Source organism: Myiozetetes cayanensis, unplaced genomic scaffold, assembly GCF_022539395.1.
Source record: "Myiozetetes cayanensis isolate MyiCay16 unplaced genomic scaffold, myiCay2020 scf2-11, whole genome shotgun sequence".
Taxonomy (NCBI): Eukaryota; Metazoa; Chordata; class Aves; order Passeriformes; family Tyrannidae; genus Myiozetetes; species Myiozetetes cayanensis.
The window spans coordinates 109501111-109523555 of record NW_026087411.1 but is presented as its reverse complement, the minus strand read 5'-3'; the positions used below and the strand labels follow the sequence as shown (position 1 = coordinate 109523555).

The window sequence follows — 22445 nt, the reverse complement described above, 5'->3', positions numbered from 1 at the left end:
CTTTGTCCAAATCTCTTGTTCTTCTCAGTCCCAGGATCCGATCCTCCTTGCTAGGCCCAGAATCCTTGCTTGAACAAGCCCTGCTCACCTTTTCTAGCCTTTCATCTATTTGTTCCACAGTCAGCAACCAGCTGTACCTCAGATCACAAGAGCTGTGAAAACCAGATCTATGTCCTTCATTAAACAGTCATGCTGAAATACCTCGGGATGTTACCTGTCAGTCATAGCTGCAGAAAAGCAAGCCCAAATATATCAACTGTGTCAAGTAGGATGCTGATGTCCATTTTAAAAACTGTCCAGAACAAACAGCTAAATCACTGTTAAGTGTGGTATTACTACACTTCTGTGTTTAGCTATCACAGCTCTTTATCTGTTTATTTCCTGGTTTTAGTTTATCCATTAAATTCTTTCTTTTCCTACAAATGGGTATGTAGTGATAAGAGAGCTAAAGACCTTGGAATATTAGAATATATTTTCATTAACTCACTGAGCAGTGAGTTTAAAATGATCTATGTATGCAGGTAATACAAGCCCTCGATCCTCTGTGAAGACATTAATTAAAGGCTTTTGTGTTTGTTTTGGCCTTTTTCTTTTTGTTTAGCTTCTGCTTTTGGGGCAGGATGTAATGAAGGACATAAGATGCAATTGCAAGGCACTAATGTGAGGAGGAAACAACCAGTATGACAATGCAATAGTCACTACCAAGCTTTCCTCAGACTAGGCCCTAGTCCTGGGCAGGTACTGGTTAGTGGCCTTTCCAGGTAAACTAATAAATTAATAGGATAGGTCTTCTCTGCTCGTGCTGTCTCCCTCAGGATCTTGGGGATATATGAACTCCAGCTGTGGACTTTCATGAGCACTGGCCCTTCTCTGCTCCACACATCACAGAGCTGTCCATGCAAGCATCCATCTCTAGTCAGGCTCATTTCAAAGATCCTGCAAGAAGAGAAAATTCTTCTTTGCTGCCATCCCTAAATCAGTCTGGTTTAAAAAAGAACCTATTTCCTCAGAATAAAAATTACCACAGAAAGCTGCTCTTTCCATCTGCAGTGCTATGGGGTTTATTTTAAGGAGAGTTGTTGTTGTTTTCCACTCCCTAAAGCATGGTTATAGAGAAAACAGAATGAGGCTGTAACCAGAGGTGCACAGCTAAGGGATGATGGTGAAATCCCCATCCTGGGAGGTTTTCAGGTGATCAAACAAAACCTTGGGCAACCTGACGTACCTCTGAAGCTCTCCCTGCTCCGAGTAGAGGATTGTAGGATGACTGTAGGTGACCTCTAGAGGTCCTCTGCAGCCTGCATTATGAGTCGACAATGTGCAGGCTGATATATAGCGGCCAAGCCCAGAGAACAGCTTTGGAGGGAGGCGCAGAGTGCCCCAGCAAATTTCATGAGCTTTCAGGAAAAAAGGCTCTGAACCACTTGTACCTTCCATGAAGCCAGGCATGTTTGCATTACATATGGTTTCTTCCCATTTTTAACCAGGGTTTTGTCAGTAGTTTATCACTGCATGAATTCTAATGAATTTTAACCCAAAGAAGGATGCAGTTTAATACTGATTGCTGGTGAGTGACAACATAAAGTCATCTGAGTATTTCACCTGCAATGCTGCCTTCATTTGTCTGAATCCTTGCGATGGGGACCACACACCAAAACGTCAGGCACTCAGAGGGGTGTGTAGGGAGGTGGTCTGGAATAATTTTCTGTGACCTAAAAAAATCCCCAAATCCTCAGCATGAGTCTTACTGACTAATGGCTAATGATTAACTTAGGGATTCAGCTAAGCCTTAGTGATAAATGAAACGCCTCTCTTGAACAGCACATACCTTACCCTTTTTTTTTTTTTTTTTAATGATGAGGACCTAAATATGTCTACGTTAATTTAAGAGGAATTAAGATTGGCACACAATTAACATGGCTTCAGCATTCAGCCAGGAAAAGCATTAAACTTTTCAATTACGGGGCTCGGGGCAGTGGTCAGCTTCCGTCATCCCACACTGCACTGCTTCGTGGCTAATCCGCAGGCGATGCAGATTGCTGAGAGCGCTCCATCACCCCAGCTCGGCACGGAGCTGCTGCTAATGCAGCTCTTATTGAACCAGATCTGTATCACTTCATCCCTCACGGATGCCTGTGCAGCTGTTTGACGTGGGAATGCAGTTTGGGGCTCCCGAGGCGCTGCTCTCAACGACAGCACCCCTAAAGCAAACACCCCCCACCCATGTGCTCGTAATCTCGAGCTCTTGTTAATGATTACGCTTTTTAGTATAGATGATAATGGACAAAACTGTACCTGCGCTGCCGGTTTCCTGGCGCAGGGCAGCGTCGGTGACAGACTACATTTCCCAGGAGCCTGTTGAGCAGGATTCTCTTGTGTCACTGCAGAAGGACCTTCCAGCTCTGCAGGAGCCACTCGGGCTGCTGCAGTTCCTGGTGCTGGCGCTGGAGAAACATGACCTTCAGCAACTTGCCTCCTAAACGACCCAGAACTGAGCAGTGCTAGGGTCTGCTCTCGCTCCAGACAGACTCTGGCAGGGTGGCTGGTGAGCCTCGGTTCATGTGAGATGCTAGATGTCACCTGCAGAAGAAGAGAAGAGCTTACCTCTTCCACAGAGATGGCCCCGGGCCAGCAAATTCGCTCTGTCAGCCTGCGCAGCGGCTGTGGCAGAACTAGGTACAACTCACCCTGATTTTCCGAGAGGGAAGGGGATCAATATTTACTTACGGGGGGCAGGGAAAACGTCAGTCCCCGGATGCCTCATTCCTCAGTGTTCTGCTCCAGCAAATCTGTGCATTTCACTGTGCTCACCGTGACTTTTCTGTAATCTAAGCCTTGCAAGTGCTATATGTCACTTGAGTGTGGCTGGAGGGAGGGTTTTTCAGGATGAAATCTTTGCCAAAGGACTGCAGTCATTAACACAGAGTAGTTGTGACTGGTTTAAGCTTTGCTGTTGACGGGTTTCCAGGAAAAGACCAAAGAGGCAGGGAGATCTGTTGCCTAAGTTACTAGCAAGGGCTGATTCCTTTAGGAATTTGCTTTGCATAGTTAATGAAAGTTAATCAAAGAAAAATCGACTCTTATATTACTGTTTACAGTGGAGATGGCTTTAAAACTGGATTTGGAAAACTGCTTGCTGAAATGTGGGATAGAAGCACACTGGCATCTGCATAGCACTGCTTTGTGATCAGCTAGCTTATTTGGAATATTTTTCAACATGCTCTATGTCATTTCTACAGGCTCTTACAGGCAAATCTGTTAACTTGCTCTAAATGATTTGTAACTTCTCAATCTTCGCTAATTTTTAAACATGAATACCAAACCTAATGCACAAATAGACTGTAAACCTGCTGAGGCTTTGAGAATTGACTGCATTCCCCCAGCACCTGAGTCCTCCTCTGGAAGGACCCTGGTGTGTCGCTGAGGTATCAAACCAAAGACAACCCCTGCTCCTGGGCACTCGCCAACTGAGACAGCCTGGGAAGGTTCATCACCCAGGGAGGAACTCCGGGCCTGGAAGTGAAATGGGGGCAGCAAACATGTATCCACACTGTTTCAAGAGCAGCCCTGGGAAGCTGAAATCAAGTTGGACCTACTTCCCTGGCGACCAGCTATTTCAGTGACAGAAATAACAGGCTAGACGTGATTTTAGTGTCTGCATCAGAAAAGCAGCGTGTCTTAGGGTGGTTTGTAGGACAGATTTGGAGATAGGTTTGTAGGTGAGCCTGCGTGTGTGTCTGCATTACAATGGCCACTGTGGGGTTGTTCCTGACCTTAACGTGCTGCCCCTATGCTGGGCAGAATTGGAGAGGCCCCATGATCGATTGAGAGATTTGACTGGTCTTTATTCAGGGGGAGTAACAGGAACAGGATTTTTAATCATGAGTCTCTGGGAAAGTGCACGTGTTGCATAACAAATCTGCAAAATGAAATGCCGGAGAAAGACTTGGTGTTTGACGGGAGTGTAATCTGGTTACTGGTGCCCAGAGCCACTTTTAACAGATCTGGATGTGAATCCTCTCCCCTCCATGAATCTCCTGCACCCGCTGGGTACCGCCCCCGATGCCTTCGGTGCCCTGCAGGGGGTTCTGGTGCAGATGTTCCCGGCGTGGGAGGTCTCCCCACAGCCACACCCACATTCACGTGTGTTCCCTGCCCTTTCTCCTCAGTGACATTTCCCCTGGATCTCACGAAAACTCGGCTGCAGATCCAAGGTGAGGCTGCCGTCCGAGGGGATGGAGCTGTGGCCCCGTACCGCGGGATGCTGCGCACGGCAGCAGGAATCGTGCAGGAGGAGGGATTAGGGAAGCTCTGGCAAGGAGCCACGCCAGCCGTCTACCGCCATATAGGTGATTATCTGCTCGTGATGGGACAAGTGTGGGTCCTGCCTTCTGGGGCCAACAGCCTTTTGGAGCGAGCTTGACACATTTTTTGTATTTTAGATGTACCTATGATAGACCTCCAGTCTAGCCTGCAATCCCACTTTGAAATATATATGGGATTTTGGATCAATATTGTCTCTTCCTTCTCTCTTCATGGCCTTATTCTAGCCTCTGGGAAAACAAAATATAATTTCCCTGTCATCTTTGCTGGAAGGCCTTGTGCAGGAAGCAAAACAGGCACCCAGAGTCCTCAGAACAATAAATATCTCATATTTGAGGGAAGTGGGGATGGGCTGGGAAAAAAAGATAAGGTTGCAAGCACTAGGGAAGAATACAAGTGCTGGATGAAATGCATTAGGGGGTTGGCCACAGGTAATAGCTTTCTGTGCTTTATTTGGAAATATGGTGATAGCAACAAACCTCAAAAGCACTTGTGGGAGGTTTTGTGTTTGGCATCAGCTGAGGGGGAAGCATTGCAGTCACATCTCCTTAGGATGAAGGCAAAGCCTGCTGCCTCCTGGCAGACCCATGGCTCAGCCAGAGAGATTCTCTGATGCTGTCTCTAGCACTGATACAAGGTAATGCCCTCACAAATGCCAACCCAGACGAGATCTGGAGTGTCTTAAACCAATCTCTTGATGTCTCTCTCACAGTGTGACCTCCAGAAATGGCAGACCCAAGAACTGTCTCCTGCTTTTTTTCCCACAGTGTACTCTGGTGTTCGGATGGTTGCCTATGAACATCTCCGTGACTCTGTGCTTTGCAGGGCTGAGGATAAAACCTTTCCTCTCTGGTAATGTTGCATATTTATGCATATTTATTGCTTGTTTGGGGATTGCCCTCACTGAAGGAGTCCTGCAGACAAATCTTGGGTCCAAAATGTATCTGGTTTTGGACCGAGATATTGAGAAAATATAATACAAAATCCTTGCCATGCCTGGTGCTTCAGGAAGGGGGAACTGTGGATACTACCGAAATTTCTGGTTTTACTAAAATAAATAGAACCAGAAAATTAACACAACCCAATTTGTAGGAGTGAGAAATAAACAAAAATTCTTATATATCAGCAAGCAGTTCAGAATTTCACACTGGCATTCAGTTGTAGTATATGGAGCATCATCCCTTACTTGAGTACCTTCCTATTCTGCCTTTAAACCTAAAGCAAGGAGCATAATGCAGCCTTGATTTTTTTTTCCCTAGGCAAGTTTTAAGCCTCTCTTAAAATTGGCAGGAATATTACTGACTAAAACCCTGCAGTCACTACAATTATTACCTTCACTTTGGTCATTAGTATATGGAACAACCATTTATACTTGTTCCACCTGGGTCATGCTGCTGAACTCTGCAGCTCAAGTACTGTGATTTGTGAAGATATTCAGTTTATTCTGGAGCACAAATTTCCCTTTGTTTGGCAGGAAAGCTGTGGTTGGAGGCATGTCTGCAGGTGCCATCGGACAGTTTTTCGCCAGCCCAACTGATCTGGTGAAGGTGCAGATGCAGATGGAGGGAAAGAGGAAGTTGGAAGGAAAGCCGTTACGGTTGGTTCCTCTCAGAGCTGCTGTTTTTGTTCCTGTTACCGATCACTCTCTGGCTCAGAATGTGGTTCTCTCTGTTTTCTGCCACACCCTCTCCCCAGCTGCTCTTTGCTCTTTCAGGGGGAGAGCAGTGCCTGGGAAGAACATGATGGCTCTAGGCAGTGAAGAGGGTGGGGGACTTAAGACTTTCTCCTTATTCCATTTATACTTGCTCTTCCTTATTCTGATTTACTGGTCCCAGAACCACAAACTCTCAGCCATCCTCCGTGTTGCAGCATGTCCAGGCCAGCATATTTCCATGGGGAGGGAAGGATGCCTTCTGAAGCCATGGCTGGAAGAAAGGATGAGGGAAATGGCTCCTGGAGGATGCACAGGCACAGGGAAGGCTGGCAATCAGCAGGGCTTGAGACCCTCCTGCAAATAGCAGGACATGCTGCTCTTTGCTTTGCATCCCAAACTGCTGCCATCTTTTGGTGTTTTGAACATTTACTACTGCAGCTCTGTGTGGGATCAAAGGGTTGTCTGCTGTTAGGGACCAGATCATCGCTTAGCAAAGCAACCAGTATGTTTGGTAAAATATTGTGGCATGAAAGTCAAAGATGGATCAAAAAAATGGATCCAGAGGGCCAGATCCTCGCACGTGTAAATTGCATAAATCCTATGTGAGGATCTGGTACAGCTAAGTGCTGGACTATGCGAAAATTTCTCTGTATCTGGGCTGTCTACCTACTAGTTGCACATTGATTTCAGGTTTCGGGGTGTGCACCATGCATTTCTGAAGATCCTGTCCGAAGGAGGAATACGGGGGCTTTGGGCTGGATGGGTGCCAAATGTTCAGAGGGCTGCTCTGGTGAACATGGGAGGTAAATGGAATAACTTGGTCTGCAGCTCTTAAGGCCACACAAAAGCTTTAAGATAGAAGAGTTCAGCTGCTCCCTTGGTCTTGGTGACTTGATTACCTGCACTGAGGACTGTCTGGAGCTCACTGCAGGTGACCTCTGCCTTGTGCTCCTGTGTTTCAGTCCTGTGGAAATCAAATTGCTTAAAAATAACAGTTTGTGACTGAGCTTAAGGAAAGGTGATCCAGGAGCTGAGGGGATCCCATGGCCAGCAAAGCAGGAACCTCACCAGGTACAGTCCAGCCCCCAGCACTCAAGTAAGGTTTTCAGGGCAGAGCCACTGAAGGCAGCCAGGCTTCACCAAGATCCAGATCTTCAGGGAAGTGTGTGGTGAGGCAAGTCTGAAGCCAAGCCCAGAAGCTGAGCCAGCAGCAGGTCTGGTGAGGGTCACCCAGACACAGCTCAGCGATCACCTCTGAGGTAAATCAGAGCAGATGGGAGCAGAAAGGAGAATGTGCTCACATGTTTAAAGACAGGACTTAGGTGCCACAATCATCATCAGAACCTGGGGCAGAGTGTCAGATGTGCCAGAGTGCCAGATGGGAGGAGCTGCACTGGAAATGAACATCCCATGCCACGAACAGCACAGACACCATTTGCTTCTGACAGTGTTGTTTTTTCTCATTATCCTCTCTACAGATCTGACCACTTACGACACGGTGAAACACTTCTTGCTTCTGAACACGCCACTTGTGGACAATAGTGTGACTCACAGTGTTTCCAGGTGTTGTATTCCCTGATTACCCCTTTTCCACTGTGAAGCATTTCCAGTCTTGCTGTCTTCATCTGCCTCTCTGTGTCAGCAGAAGCCCCTATTCTTTGATTTTGATACTGCTGATGAAATGCAACTTTAGAATTTTATTTTTTTTCCCTGAGAGAGCATCACTTTACAAAAGAAACAAGAGAAAGGATGTGCAATCATTGCTACAACACTGCTCTCACTACAAGTGCCTAGCAGGTGAATTTAAATCCCTTTGCTCTCATCAGTGGGAGCACAGTCATATAACCCCTGCAGAACAACCTCTTTTACTCCCTTAAATTATGAAGAAATCTACTTTATAGAAACAATGTAATGAATTGTGTATTGTAGGTCCTTCATTCCTGCCTCAGAACAGTACACAGAGGTGAGGGCAGCTGGGAGGACATTAGAGCAAGTACTAGCAAGCCTTCTCCCAAGCCAAGTTTATTTTACAAGTTATTACTCATGATTTTATGACAACTCTTGTAATATATCTCTATTATAAGAACTGGAATCACAATGCTACAACTGTCATGATACATCTTGGTTTCTTCTTTAAGTATCTGTTGCTGTTGGCAGTGTCTGTTCTGGCCTGGTAGCGGCTGTTCTGGGAACTCCTGCGGACGTGGTCAAAACCCGGATAATGAACCAGCCAAGAGACAAGCAGGGAAGGTGTGGACACTTCGGAGACCGACTTTTCAGAAGCAAAATGAAAACCCCAAGTGTCACTGATTTCACCAGGAGCAAAGTGCTAAGTTTCTGATTTGCTCTTCATCTTTCTGATGATGATTTTACTGATTTAGTAAAATGTCTGCGGGGTGTTGTTGTGATGGCCACCTAAGCATAGCCAGTTACTCCAGTGGATTTCAGTTCTGATTAGAGTCCAAGGAGCTTACAAAAGAGCTTTTGATTGTAAAGAAATATCAGCTACAAATTACTTTTATGAGGGGGGTGGGATTTTTTTTAAATTGCACGTTTGTAGTCCTAACACTGTTTGTTTTCCTTGCATATTCCTAGAGGTCTGCTCTATAAGTCGTCCATGGACTGCTTGATTCAAACTGTCCAGGGTGAAGGGTTTATGTCTCTATACAAAGGCTTTATACCAACCTGGATGCGAATGGTACGTGCCTTTTAACTCTCTTTGCAAGAACAACTAGCATTAATATGTGAGGAGTTTTTTCTGCATCAGCACTTCCTCAGCACTATTTGAGTCTCTCGATTTCTTTAATTGTAGTTAGCATAGCTTAATGTAGTGCATTACACAGCTGCATGTAGGGCCACTTCTCTCATGTTGCATTTTACATCTCTTTAATTTGGAAAACATTGTCCTGTTTAATTGCTAGTGAGTTTCTTTGCTTTCCTTACAATTTCAGGCTCCCTCTTTTCTCCCTTTCCCAAACTCTCCATTGTTCCCTTCCTACTCACAGTCCTGGACAACCTTTGCATGCCTTATACTTTCATTCCTCCTTCTCTCCTGATCCCACAATTACTTTCTTTTCCATCCTGGGTCTCATTTTCACCCCTCCTGTATTCAGGCTGGCAACCTTTCTCCTGCACACTGCTGGGCTGTTAAAGCTCCAGCTCTACAATTAAGCCAGGCAGCAGTAACTGGAGCCTGGGAACTGGAACTCTGCTGTTAGTTTGAATGAAGGACAATTCCTAAGAGCAAATTTACATGGGACTACCTTTTTTAAGTCCATAAGAACTAAAAAAAACACCAACCCCCTGCCATGGGAAGAGACACCTTCCACTAGATCAGGCTGCTCAGAGCCCCATCCAACCTGACTTTGAACAACTGCAGGGATGGGGAGTTCACAACCTCGCTGGGAACCAGTGCAACATGAGACTGAATTTAAGAATATAATTTTTAAGAGGAGAAAGTTAATCTAATGGGTTTATTTATTGGATTACTTCTATTCTAAGCCTCTAACTTCTGTGTTTGCTTTCACAGGCTCCTTGGTCACTGGTATTCTGGCTTACATATGAACAAATCAGAAGGATCTGCGGAGTTAGTTCTTTTTAAAATCTTCAATGTTGGCAAAACAGAGAAGAATAAAAAAGCTGAATTCTCATTCCACATGGCAGTAGGATCACATGTATAAATTGCTTCTCCAAATCCAGTCTTTGCTGGTTAGGAACAGCCATGACTTAAGGACACTATTTGATTGTCAGACTGCTATATGAAATTTATATTATCTAAAATCGTCATAATAATACTACAGCTAGCAGCCAGCATCAGCTTACTGAAACAGTAAACAGGGTAAAAGAAAAAGTCTAGCAAGCAAATAGAATATAATAACGTCTGCTTGTTTGACAGTAGAGATGGTTCCTATTGTTAAGGACAAGAGCAGGTTGAAAACGTAGCACTGAACATCTTCTGTGGCTAAATTATAAATTATAAAAATTATTTGGGCATTTTTGTTATTAATTGCATTTGCACACACATAAAGAACTACCTCTCATTAGTGTGATGCCTCAGCAAACCAAGCCTGTAGTGCTAGGTATTGAAAAAGATAAAAGCAGTTTACCTGATTCCAAATTTGCTTTCCACAAAAAGTGGAAGGGTTTGTGTTCCTCTTACTTCCCAGAGACCGCCCGACCTCTCTACTCAACCATGAGTGGATCCATGGTTGAAATGCAGTCCTGTTCTCAAGAAATCAAAAGCCTAGTTCACTCTGCCCCTCTTGAAGGACTCATGATACTCCCAGCTGAACTACTTGTCACATGACAGTCCTAGTGCTGATGTGGCACACTGGGTTATTAAGGTGCCACTTTTCCACGGAAATATGCACTCTGCCCACTTTAGATCTTGGTGGAAATATAGCATTCTCTTTAAAGCACAAAACATTTGAGCAGGAGTGATTTATTTATTTTTAAACCTAATGCCTTCCAGATTTCATAGGGAAGGAGATTAGTGCTGTTTGTCAGTAGATTCATTTTTAGCAACGAAGAGGCAAAAATGCAGTATTAAAAGCCACTATTAGTAGATAGCACAAAGCTGGCTTTGATTTAGCGATATCTAACAATTAAATGACTGTACAAGACTTGGCTCTCTGAGTAAATACTCATGATTTCTTCTAGTCTTTGTAACCAGTGACTTCAATGTGCATTTTCTCATTAAATAAAGTTTGGGCATCTTTTGGCTTGCACTTAAACTTTTTGATTTTATTGTAGCTCTGTTGTGGCTGTATGCATGGGGGGGGGCAGTTCCAGCTAGGAAAAAATTAATCTCACCATTATTAGGGAGTCACAGAATCACAGAATGGGCCAGGTTGGAAGGGATCACAGTGGGTTACCTGATCCAGTATCCCTGCTCAAGCAGGATTATCCAGAGCACGTGACACACGATTGTGTCCAGATGGTTCTGGAATATCTGCAGTGAGGGAGATTCCACATCCTCTCTGGGCAACCTGTTCCAGTGCTTGGTCACTGCACAGAAAAGGTCTGTCTCATACTCAGATGGAACTTCATGGGCATCAGTTGGAAGGTTTTCTTCAGAAATACTGATATTTTTCTAGTTGACACCCTGAGAAACTAATCCAAGTTCTTTTTGTCTTGCACACCATCACCAGCAACGACAAACCAGCAAAGCTGCTGCTTCAGGTACATCCTGAGTGGTCCTGCCTGCCATCCCATTACCTTGATAACCCTGCTGATGGATATGCGGATTTACCTACCTGTTGAGCTAGAATAAGTATTTTTATCATAGAATCATGGAAATCAGAGAATGGTTTGGGTTGGAAGGGACCTCAAAGCTCATCTCTTTTCAACCCCCTGCCACGGGCAGGGACACCTTCCACTAGAACAGGTTGCTCAAAGCTCCATCCAACCTGGCTGCTCTTGATTTGTTCATCCCCACTCTAGATCGGTGCCAGGTGGTGTCCTGACCCTAGTGCAGCACCTTAATTTTGGTCTTGTTAAATCTTATGGGATTCCTGTGGACCCACTTCCCGAGCTTATCCAGGTCCCTCTGGATATCATTCCATCCCTCAGGAGTATTAACAGCACTGCTTAGCTCAGTGACATCTGCAAACTTGCTGAGGGTGCACTTGATCCCTTTGTCTATATAATTAAATAAGATATTCACACAGAATATGTTGCATTGGAAGGGACCCACACGGATCACTGAGTCCAACTCCTGGCCCTGCACGGGACCATCCCCAAGAACTCACACCACGTGCCTGAGAGTACCATCCAAACACTTCTTGAGCTCTGTCAGGCTTGGTGCTGTGACCACTGCCCTGGGGAGCCCTGTTCAGTGTCCAACCACCCTCTGGGTGAAGAACCTTTCCCTAATACCCCACAATATCCTGACATCAATAACACTGGCCCAACACAGAGCCCCTCAGGGAACACCTCGCACGGGCACACACGCCCTCCCTCACACTGCAGCCCCGCCCCACCCTCACACCGCCGCCCGCGCTGGCCAATAGCCGCCAAGCCCTGCCGCATGTCCCGCCCCCGGCGCCTCTCTGGCCAATGGGAGCTGAGCAGCCTCGGCTCCTTCTCCCCTCACCCCGCCCCTCCCGCCCCGCTGCCACGCGGCTGACTCGGATCGCTTCGCGCTGCCCGGGGGCAGCTCCCGCGGCCGCAGCGCCAGGGCGATGACCCCGTAATAACTCTCCTCTTTGCGGCCCCTCCGGGCAGTCGCGGTTGAGCAGGAGCGGTCCCCCTGTACTAGCGCTCTCCATCCCTCCTTCCCCCCCCCCGTCTCTCCCACCCCCCGCGAGGGTCGAAATGGGCTCGACCGGCGGGGCAGCCGCTCAACGGCCGGCCGCGGGTCACGTGGGCAGCGCGTGCCCCACATAAGGCCGGGGCCCGGGAACGAGGGCGGGTCACTCGCCTCGTGGGCGCGATGGGCGCTCGCGGGCCCGCCATGAGCGCCGGGCCGGGCCCGCTCGGCCGCGGCGACGCCGTCACCCTGCGCGTCCGCGCCGTGGGGCTGCGCCCCGACCTGCCCGTCCTGAGGCTCTGGGGGCTGCTGGGCGAGCGCAAGGCCGACTACGCCCGCCTCCACCGCGAGGTGCAGGCGGCGGCGGGGCCGCGCCTGGCGGCCCGCCCCGGGCCCGGCGGGCAGGCGGCCGGCGGCGTCGGGCTGTGCCCTGGTGAGGTGGGGCTCGTGGAGGTGCTGGGGCTCTGGTACCGCTGCTGCGTGGTGAGTTGCAGCGCCCAGGGGTACCGCGTGTTCCTGCTGGACGAGGGGTCCGTGGTGGCCACGTCTGCCTATTACCTGGCGCGGGGCTGCCCGGAGCTGTTCCAGCTGCCCCCGGAGGTGCTGGGCTGTGTCGTGGCCAATGTCATGCCCTCCCAAGCCCCCGAGGGCCCGGGCTGCGGGGACTCGCCGGTCTCCAAGTGGACGGTGGAGGCGATGGAGTTCCTCAGCTTCCTGCACGGCAAGGAGGTGTCTGGTGTGGTGCAGGAGGTGATGTCCCCGCAGCTCATCGTGCTTGAGCTGCCCCAGCTCGTGGCTCAGATGCGGCAGCTGGGCTTGGCCAGGCAGGTCTCTCCTGTCTGGTTCTGCCAGGTGCTCAGGCGCTGCCTGCCTTTTGGCCACCTAAAGAAGCAGCTCTGGCAGCAGCAGCAGCCCTCGACGTGTTCCCTTGGAGCTTTTGCAGTGCCTCAGCTCCTCCACGTGCTGCTCTCGGATTGGCCCCTGTCACCTGCCTTGGATTACTTCTACCCACAGCTTCAGCTGGGTGTGACAGAGCCTGTCCTAGTGACCCATGTCTCCGACCCACACCACATCTACTGCCAGTTGCAATGCCTGTCCCAGGAGATCCGTTGCCTTTCTGATACCATGTGCCATATCTACGACCAGTGGGAGCAGGATTTGTTGCCCAAAGTGGGCTCACCCTGTGCCGCCCGTGGCATGGATGGCCAGTGGTACCGTGGCCTTCTGCTGGAGCTCATTGCAGGGGAGCAGGACCAGCAGGCAGCTGTTGTGATCTTTGTGGACTATGGCAGGAAGGAGACTGTCACCAGAGCTAACCTGCGCCATTTGCCTGCCGAGTGTTTTCGGATGCCTGTGGTGACTTACATGTGTGCTCTTCAGGGTGTTTCGGATGGGGGCTGTGGCTGGTCCTCGTCGCAGATCGATGTGCTGAAAGCGCTGGTGCAAGGCAGAGGAGTGAGTGCTCACATCAACGCCTTTAACTCCTTTGAGCATCTCTATTATGTGACCCTGTATGGGGAAAACAACGTCAACTTGAACCATCTTTTCGGGTCTCAGGCTTGCTGCCTGGTCAGCAGTTGTAAGCAGGTTAGCCAAACTGAGGCTTGTGAGCAGCTGGAAGTAGAAGAATCCTCAGCTGGAGAACTGGAATTGCCATCAGAAGCACTTCCTGTTTTAACACACAAAGATTTGGGCTCTGCTGCTGTACCTGGTGTACAGCTGAAGACCTGTGTGTTCTACAGTGCACAGGTCTCCTACCTCCGAGATCCATCTGAGTTCTGGCTGCAGGTCCATGAGCATCAGCAGCTCTTCAGGCAGCTGAGGCAGTGCATGTGGAATTTCTATTCCCATGCTACAAAGCTGGATGGTGCTGGGTGGGACCCACACCCTGGAGCCCTTTGTTGTGCCAGTGGGAACGAGGGTGGCTTTTATCGAGCGATGGTCACCAGGGTGCTGGACAGTGGGGTGGAAATACAGCTGGTGGACAGGGGCAGTACGGAAACCGTGGATCGGTGTGCAGTGAAGGAGCTGCTCCCTCGGTTCAGGGAACTGCCTGCTCTAGCTCTGAAGTGTTGTTTGGCGGGTGTCTCCCCTCTGGGTGGGAGTTGGAGTGAAGCTTCTGTGTCTGCATTCAGGGAGATTGTGCTGGACAAGGCACTGAAGGTTTGGTTTTTGAGTTTGAAGGGTGACAAATACATGGTTGAAATTTTTGACCAGACCCAGTTAGGAGAGAAAAGAGTAAGTAAACTCATGGCCCAGGGAGGTTATGCTGAATGCCAGAGGTGTGAAATACCCAAGGCACTCCAGAATTCAGATGAAAAGGCTGTGACACAGGCCTCTTTCCTAGCAAGTAGTGCTGAGGAAAAACAAATAAATGCAGAGAAGAGGCTCAGAGAAGAGTCTGCTCTAAAGAGCAATGATAGAGCACTTGATCCTGACATCACTGTGATGGTCAGAGAGAGCCCTGTTGCAACCATTCACAGTTCTAAAAGTAGTGAATCTCTTCCTGTTCAGGAATATAAGGGCAAGGGAAACCTGCACATGTCTTTGAGACAGAATTACGTGGAAATTAAGCCAGGTTATTCTTGTGGAGGCCACTTAGAAGTGGGAAGTACCGTTAGTGTTATTTTGTCATACGTTGAAAATCCTAGTTTTTTCTGGTGTCAGTTGAGCAGAAATAGCCGTGACCTTGAGTTACTAATGGATGAAATTCAGGAGCACTGTAAGAATTCATCCCAGCCACATATTTGGCCAGATCTTGTGTGTTTAGCCCAGTACTCAGAGGATAAGAAATGGTACAGGGCTTTAATTGTTAGTGAAGCACTTTGTGCAGAAAAAGTAGAAGTCGTCTATGTTGACTATGGCAACAGAGAGCAGGTGTGCCTGTCAAACCTCCGTGCAATTCATGAGCGCTTCCTTAGGTTGGAGGCTCAGGCTTTCAGGTGCAGCCTTTACAATTTAATCCAACCCAATGGGGAGAATCCTTTCACTTGGGAAGAAGAAGCGATTAATACTTTTCAGCAGTTTGTTGTTAGTTCGTCATCTGAAATGGAACTGAAGTGTACAATATTTGCCTTGGCTTCAATAAATAGGGACCTGTTTAACATTGTAGATTTAATCACACCTTTTCAGAGTGCTTGCCAATTTCTGACTGAGAGAGGTGTAGCCAGACCTTTATTTCCCCAAAAGCATCTGGCATCCTTGGTTCAGCTTCATTCTTACTATTATTCTAGTCACGGTATCAAAATTGGGAGCGAGGAAGAAGTTTATATTACACACGTTGAGGATCCGTGGACGTTTTACTGCCAGCTTGAAAGATGTGCAGATACCTTAGCACAGTTGGCTGATAACATCAGTCACCTGTGTGAAACAATGACCAGCACAGGAACCTTGAGAAAGTCTGGGAGCTTGTGCCTAGCAAAGTATGCTGACAGTCAGTGGTACAGGGGAGTAATTATGGAAACACAACCTAAGGCAAAAGTCTTCTTTGTGGATTTTGGGAACACAGAGACCATAGAGAAAGATGATCTGCTTCCTTTACCCAGTGATGCTTCTGATATCCTGCTTGTGCCAATGCAGGCCATAAAGTGTTCCATATCTGATGTATCTTCTGTTTCCAAAGAAGCTGCAACATGGTTTAAGGAAGCTGTCCTAGAAAGGCGATTAAAAGCAATAGTAGTAGCAAAGGACTCTGATAATACACTGCTGGTTGAGTTGTTTGATAGTAATACTCAAATTAATACAAAACTGAAGGAGCTAAGCCTAAACAACACAAGACTGTGTAGTCATGTAGAAGGTGAGACTAGGTGCTCTAGAAATGCAGATGTGAATGACACTGCAGTGTCCCCTTTAAATGCAGAGAGGCCTCTTGAAAGACAGAAATATGGATCTGAAGCTCAGGGAGGACAAGGGAGCAAAAGGCACTTCGAAGAAGATGTAAACCTTTTCCAGCCCTCTAGCAAGGGAGGTCTGGCAGCTGGATTACTAGAATCTGATGAAATGCTTAGCAGTAAAAAGGATGCTGGTTTGTTAAATAAAGCAGGGAAGGAGTCTCTGCTCTCTGTCCAGATGGATGCACTGTCAGATAATAAATCTGGTGCTGAGGGCAGGTGTGTAATGCTTAAAAATGTGTCTGATCTACCACAACAGAATATAGTGCCAGCTCTTAAAACGTTAGTGTATGTGTCTTATATCAATGATCCACTGGATTTTTATGTTCAGCTAGGGAGTGATGAGGTTCAGCTTAACAGCATTTTGGAAAGTTTAAACAGTGGGACACAAGCAAAGAACCCTTGTGGAGAACTTTTCCAAGCAGGAGACTTAATCAGTGCTGTTTATTCAGAAGACAGCCTGTGGTATAGAGCTGTAGTAAAAGAGAAGACTTCTGACAATTCGATGAGGGTACATTATATTGATTATGGTGATACTTCAGTAATTGGTGTTCATCAAGCACGCAGGCTCCCTGAGGCCTTGTCATCTATTCCAGCAATAAGCATTCACTGCTTCCTAGGTGGACTTAAATGCAAAAAAAATACAGACTGGGCGGAGAAAGCAGTGCTTTACTTCACCAAGAGAACAAGTGAAATCCTGCTGTCATGTGAATTTGTAGAGAAGGTTGAGGATAAATGGGAAGTTATTCTTAGTGACCATCAAGGTGTAATAACAGTGGATTTACCTAATGATCTTGCAAGTACAGAGAGATCTTGTTCAACTGAAAAAACTGATAAAAGAGAGAACATGATAACTGCACATGAGCCTTTGCCTCCTCAGACACCAAATGAGATTTCCTGTGATTGTAAATCATTTATATGGAAGTTTCCAGAGGCAGGTCAGACATTAAAAATTTATGTCACGGTGGTAAATGGCCCAGAATACTTCTGGTGTCACAGTGCTGATACAGAACAGTTGAGCTACATTGACCAAAAAATAGAGGAAGCTGAAAAGCTTGGACTGAGCTCTTTGAATGATGGCAGAATGTCTTGTATTAAAAGTGGTCATATTTGTCTAGCAAAATACAGTCAAGATGGATGGTTCTACAGAGCTCAGATCAGCAGTGTAAAAGGTGACAGTGTAGTTGTTCAACATGTGGATTATGGAAGCCAGGAAGCTGTTGGCTTGGAGATGGTCCGACAGATTCCATGTGAACTGCTCAGAGTACCTGGTCAAGCATTTGCTTGCTGTCTGTCAGGTTTCAGTCCCTCAGAGGGCTCATGGCTTAGTGAAGCACATCAGAAGTTTTATAACATGACTGCAGACCTTGTATTAGAAGCTGAAGTAGTAGAAATTTGGAAAGATAAAGATTCTGAAGTTCCTCTGTGTGTTGTCAAGCTGGAAGCTTCTGGCAATAGTATTAATGAAGCAATGAAGCCTTTTTGGAAGGCTAATAAAGGGACTGGTGACAGTGCTTTCTCAAGTCTTGACAACCTCTTAAAGGAAAACAGAAGTTCAAACAGCGATATGGGTCTTTGTATTGAAAGAGAAACTACTGCTGTTTGTGGATTAGCTCAGAAAGGAAGCGCTTTGCTTTGTTCTGAACCTTTCCTGGGTGTAACTTCGGAGTGCTTAGAAGCTGCAGAAGCAAATGTGTCAGTGGGAGCTGCCAGTGGGAATGCTGATGATGGCTATGAAACACCAGAGCATCAGAACAGTTTTGATAAAGAGATACCTCTGTCTGAAGGCGATAGTGGTAGCAGTATGTTACTAGAACCAATGAGATGCTGCAGCCCTCATATTTCCAGGGGTGAAATGACAGCTTCAGAGCAAGAACTGTCTGAAGTACTGTTTGGAGAGGATGCTGAGCAGCAAGCAGAACTGACAGGCAGTGCTTCAGCAGCCAGCCTCTTTCTAGGAAACAAACCAGAAGAGCTGCAGCAATTGCCAGTGGTCCAGGCACAGCCGTCTTCCAGAGATGGAACGTTAGTGGAACTGGATCCATTAGAAATGCACTATTCGTATGATGATCTAAAAGAGTTCCTGCTGGATCTAGAGGCACTTTCAGCCAAGTCCTCCTTCAGTGAAGAAACAAAGGAAGCCCTGGAAACAAAGTCACTTGAAATGCAGACAGCATCAGGCAGTGAAGTGAGGGAGAGAGTGTTGGAACAGGAATTGCTGGAGCTACCAGCTGGTAGCGAGGAGACAGGGGAGTTGGCAGCTCTGAACTTTCTTGAAATTTTAACATTACTTAATGAGAAAGAAAACCTGGTGCCTTCAGTCAGTGATGGAAAGAAGTCAGTAGAGCAAATTCCGCCTGATGTTCAGCCTTCTTTGGGAGGGAACCCAAAGAAACTGAAAGGAAATTTGTCTGGAATTCATCAGGCAGAAGATCTACTAGGTGAGTGGATGGAAGCAGACCCTCCTCCCCTAAGGCTGTCATCATCTGGTGATAGACCTGAGAAAGAACTGGACCTGAAGACCCATGACAAGCAGTCAATGGTAGGTGCCAAGTTGGGGCATTTTCTGGAACTGGTGCTGCCTGATGTCCAGCCTTCTCAGGAAGACAGGGAGGAGGACTTTCTAGAGTTGGAACATGCTGTGCTGCAGAGTTCTGCAAATAGTGGAAGTCAACTTTCATTTCTCACAAAAGACTCAGTGGATCAGAGGCCTGTTTTCCCTGTAAAATCATGTGACTACAAAGTTAAGAAACGTAAGGGGTGGCAGGAGCAGCAGGATGACTGTGTGGAAGAGTGGATGGAACAAGACTTGACTGACTCGTTTAAAGACTGTGGAAATATGCATGTGCAGTCTTCAGGCTGTAAGTCCAGGGATGAAGAAGAAGAAAAGCAAAATGAGAACTTGGCTGACTGCAGTGCAGGTAAATTACCTGATTTTGAGAAGTTAAATAATCAAAACGTTGTGCCCACTCAGACATAAGAATAGCTTTTCGTAGAAACCTAATTTTTATTTCCTAATAACATATTAGCGTTAATGTCAGTATGCTTTGATGGGTTAAGGACAGCAGACTAAGTGTAGTATCTCATGTTTAATGTGACAGTGTAACAGCAGCTAATCTTACCTGGAGAGATTAACGCTTTTGATTCGAAATCTATTTCTGAAAATTAAATGCTTTTGCAAGGCTGTTCAGGATGACAAATGTTAACTTTCAAATATCAAGTAAGTAGTTTGGAGGGCAGGGGAGCAGTATTGTGAGGCATCTGAGGTTTTTTGAGGGGTGATTTTTTGGGGGCTTTATGTGGGGTTTTTTTCCTTCCTCCTTCATTGATATGTCATCATTTCTTGTAGCACACCCTGACTATCCTTGTAATCTGAAGGGCTTTGCTGTTGGTTCCAAATGTGTAGTATGGACCTCTCTCCAGTGGTGTGAGGCTCGCATTTTGGAGATATCTGAAAAAGGTACTAGGGTAAGTATGGTTCGAATACTCTTTCTGCGTTCTTAAGATCTGGTCCTTCCACTTTATAGTAGGCTACATAGAAATAGAAGTGTCTCAAAAAGAGTTGGACGCTACGTGCCAATGCTTGATATTCCCTTTGCACCTTATTCCCTTATATTGACTGGGAATATTGAAGGAGGTGGCTCCAGATTGAGATGCACACTCATATGTGTGGTTCTATCTGGCCTGCGAGTTAATGTTCTGCTGTGGAGCTGTTTTACCATTAAATGCTCATGAAACCTATTTTACGGGTGTTTTGAGTAATTAGTGCTAGAACAATAGAACTTTAGGAAGCAACTTAATGCATTATTACTTACAGCATAGTTTCAAGACTATTCCTGCTTCAGTGAAATGTGTACTGCATTAGTGGGTGGTGAGTTAACTTTAACAGTAGGGAATAACCTTTTGAGCTGCCTTGTTCTACTGCTCTTTAAGCTGTGGGATGAATAAGAAGCCTTCCTTCAGTTCAAGGGGCATGCGTGTCTATGTACACACACCACAGACGTTATACTTGGATAAAATGACCTTTAAGTTACAATTTAAGGTTGCAAATCCAAAAGATCTTTACAGAAAAGCAACCTTTTGGAAGACTGAATGCCTGAGATTGTGGAAGCCAGCGCTTTTGCTAGTAGATCCCTTGGGTATCTAAAACTAACCTCCTCTGTATTCAGATGAGTGCCAGTGTCTATTTATGTATTACTATTTCACCAGCTTCTTTCTGGTTCTGATCTAGTTGGTATTTTCCAGCCTTTGTTTCTCACTATACTTAGCTTAGAAGTCCAGAAGGGCCTTGAGCACATTCAGTAGTTATATTCAGGTTTTTTAGAGATTAACTTGCTCTTCCTTGCAAGATCCAGACTTCTCAAAACTTTCTAAAGGCAGGGAGTCCTCAATTGTGTTTTCCCACTGCAGTGTTTTATTTGCTGAGTGTACTGCTGCTGTGCTAGATAGACTTTGGCTCCCTCTCTGCAGGTCTTGAATCTCTCCAGTGGCAGCGAGGAGATTGTGGATCCTGAGAATGTCTGGAATGGTATTCCTGACTCGGCTTGCAGATCACCCGAGGTATGGCAGTGCAGTAGTGGACTGGCTTTCAGAAAGGGTGCTAACTAACTGGTAAATTGTGAAAAACACTTCTATTATGAAGTAATTAGGAAAGTAATTAGTAAAGCTTTCACCAGTGTTCTTCATGAAGTACCTAGCGTGAAAAACTCACGTCTAGAACCCAAAGCTCAGGTCATCAGCCATGCTGTGGTGATAACAGAATGAATTTCCAGTTCATTCTTCACATGCAGTTTTTGAATCAAAGTGAAAATTGGGCAGAAGACCTAATATAGTGAGTTATAAGGGGGGGAAAGAGTGGTAAATAGGAGTCCAGTAGTGGTGATGTAAAAAGTCTAGTATTAAAGGAAGCACCTTAATGGAAATCTTAGCAATAGTGCCAGCTTCCTAAGAGGATCCCTTTTTATACAGGCATTAACCCCTGCAACAGAGAACTTCCAGTCCTTACCAGAGGAGCCCTTACTTCATGGTAAGTTTACCTTAAACCTCCCAAATGGGTTGTGTGTTTGATGTTGAGATGCTTTCTAATTTTCTAGAAGGTGCTTTATTTTAGAAAGTACAGTTAAAACACTAATTTGAATTTATGTATTTGATAATGTTGGGATTTTCTTAGTAGCATTAGCTTATGTGCTGTCAGTTTAGGGGTGACTGCATGCCATGAGAGCTGCTACTCTGTCTGGATTGGAAACCAGTGTAATAGTTATTTATTCACCTGATGGATTGAGCCTCCTGGAAAAGCTGGTTCTTGGATGGTTCACCCAAGCTGTAATTTTTGGTAGGGTTTCGAACATCTGCCATTAGCATGGTGTTTTTGCTCATGTTTCTGAGGCAGGGTGAGTGACTGCTAGGCAGACTCTACCAAGCATTTAGTTTGGGATTGAGAGCTAAGGTGGTGCAGCCACGTCACAAAGCTGGATCTTGCTGCACGTGTGTGCCACTGCCTGCAAAGGCAGTTTGAGTAGAAGGTACTTGATCCACAGGATGCAAAAACTCCTGCAGTGGTGGATGCCAAGCCCAGTGAGGGATGGAGTGGCTTGAACTCATAACTGCAATCTGACAGCTCATAACTTTTGGGCCGGTTTGCTCTTTCATCTTTTTATAAGTATAGTCTTCTAATATGGTCCAATATGTTGATAATATTTAGTCTGAAGCCCTGCAGAGCTGTGACTTTGGATGATAATGCATTTATATACATTTATAGACACGTCTTGTTGTGTCTGCTCTGTGTTTATTCCCTCTAGAAAAGCAAACTGGCTGCAGTTGTGATTTAGTTGAAGATACTCATGTCCTCCAGCATTGCTGAAACCAAGTGACATGTTCGCCACACGAAACTGAATAAGTGCCTGTATACCAAACACTCCTATGTTCATGGGAACAAGAATACAAGCAAAGCATTGAGGGGTTTTTTTCTACCTAACTGACCAAATGCCTGTCACTACTGCACTTCCCTGTCAAGGAATTGTTGATGATAGACTTATTGACAGCTTGTTTTCTTATAGCTGTACTTGGTAGACTGTTATTGTTAGCTTGTTTCTCATAACTGTATTTTCTTTACTTAAATTTTGCCTCTTGACTGGCATTTTTTATTGCATGTGGGTGCACTGACTTGTATCGAGTTCTTGTACTGAGGTGGGGGGTTGTTGAAAAAAGGCTTATGAGTTTCTGTATATGCTATTTAGTTGTACAGCACTGCTTGCTGATGTTTGTTTTTGGAAAGCAAAAGTTACATTGTTACAGGCGGGTTTTCCTCAAAAGAAGAAAATATTGAGGG

At 46.1% G+C, this 22445-nt stretch overlaps 2 protein-coding genes across 2 annotated transcripts; both read left to right on the top strand.

Annotated features, from left to right (window-relative positions):
• The first annotated feature begins 2540 nt into the window (after positions 1-2540).
• SLC25A27 (solute carrier family 25 member 27) lies at positions 2541-10704 on the top strand. Its single transcript, XM_050315107.1, has 9 exons — positions 2541-2676; positions 4170-4349; positions 5091-5175; positions 5798-5920; positions 6668-6780; positions 7456-7540; positions 8135-8227; positions 8573-8675; positions 9507-10704. The coding sequence occupies exons 1-9, from the start codon at positions 2574-2576 to the stop codon at positions 9576-9578; spliced, it is 957 nt and encodes a 318-aa protein (XP_050171064.1). The 5' UTR covers positions 2541-2573; the 3' UTR covers positions 9579-10704.
• Positions 10705-12431: 1727 nt separating this feature from the next.
• On the top strand, positions 12432-22077 carry TDRD6 (tudor domain containing 6). Its single transcript, XM_050315322.1, has 5 exons — positions 12432-19038; positions 19467-19585; positions 20588-20677; positions 21086-21143; positions 21916-22077. The coding sequence occupies exons 1-5, from the start codon at positions 12432-12434 to the stop codon at positions 21975-21977; spliced, it is 6936 nt and encodes a 2311-aa protein (XP_050171279.1). The 3' UTR covers positions 21978-22077.
• Positions 22078-22445: the final 368 nt, after the last annotated feature.

Coding starts and splice junctions, on each gene's coding strand:
- TDRD6 (XM_050315322.1), top strand. CDS start 12,432: ATGAGCGCCGGGCCGGGCCCGCTCGGCCGCGGCGACGCCGTCACCCTG. Junction 19,039..19,466: donor CTTGGCTGACTGCAGTGCAG/GTAAATTACCTG, acceptor CATTTCTTGTAG/CACACCCTGACTATCCTTGT. Junction 19,586..20,587: donor TATCTGAAAAAGGTACTAGG/GTAAGTATGGTT, acceptor CCCTCTCTGCAG/GTCTTGAATCTCTCCAGTGG.
- SLC25A27 (XM_050315107.1), top strand. CDS start 2,574: ATGTCACCTGCAGAAGAAGAGAAGAGCTTACCTCTTCCACAGAGATGG. Junction 2,677..4,169: donor AGCGGCTGTGGCAGAACTAG/GTACAACTCACC, acceptor CTTTCTCCTCAG/TGACATTTCCCCTGGATCTC. Junction 5,921..6,667: donor TTGGAAGGAAAGCCGTTACG/GTTGGTTCCTCT, acceptor CATTGATTTCAG/GTTTCGGGGTGTGCACCATG.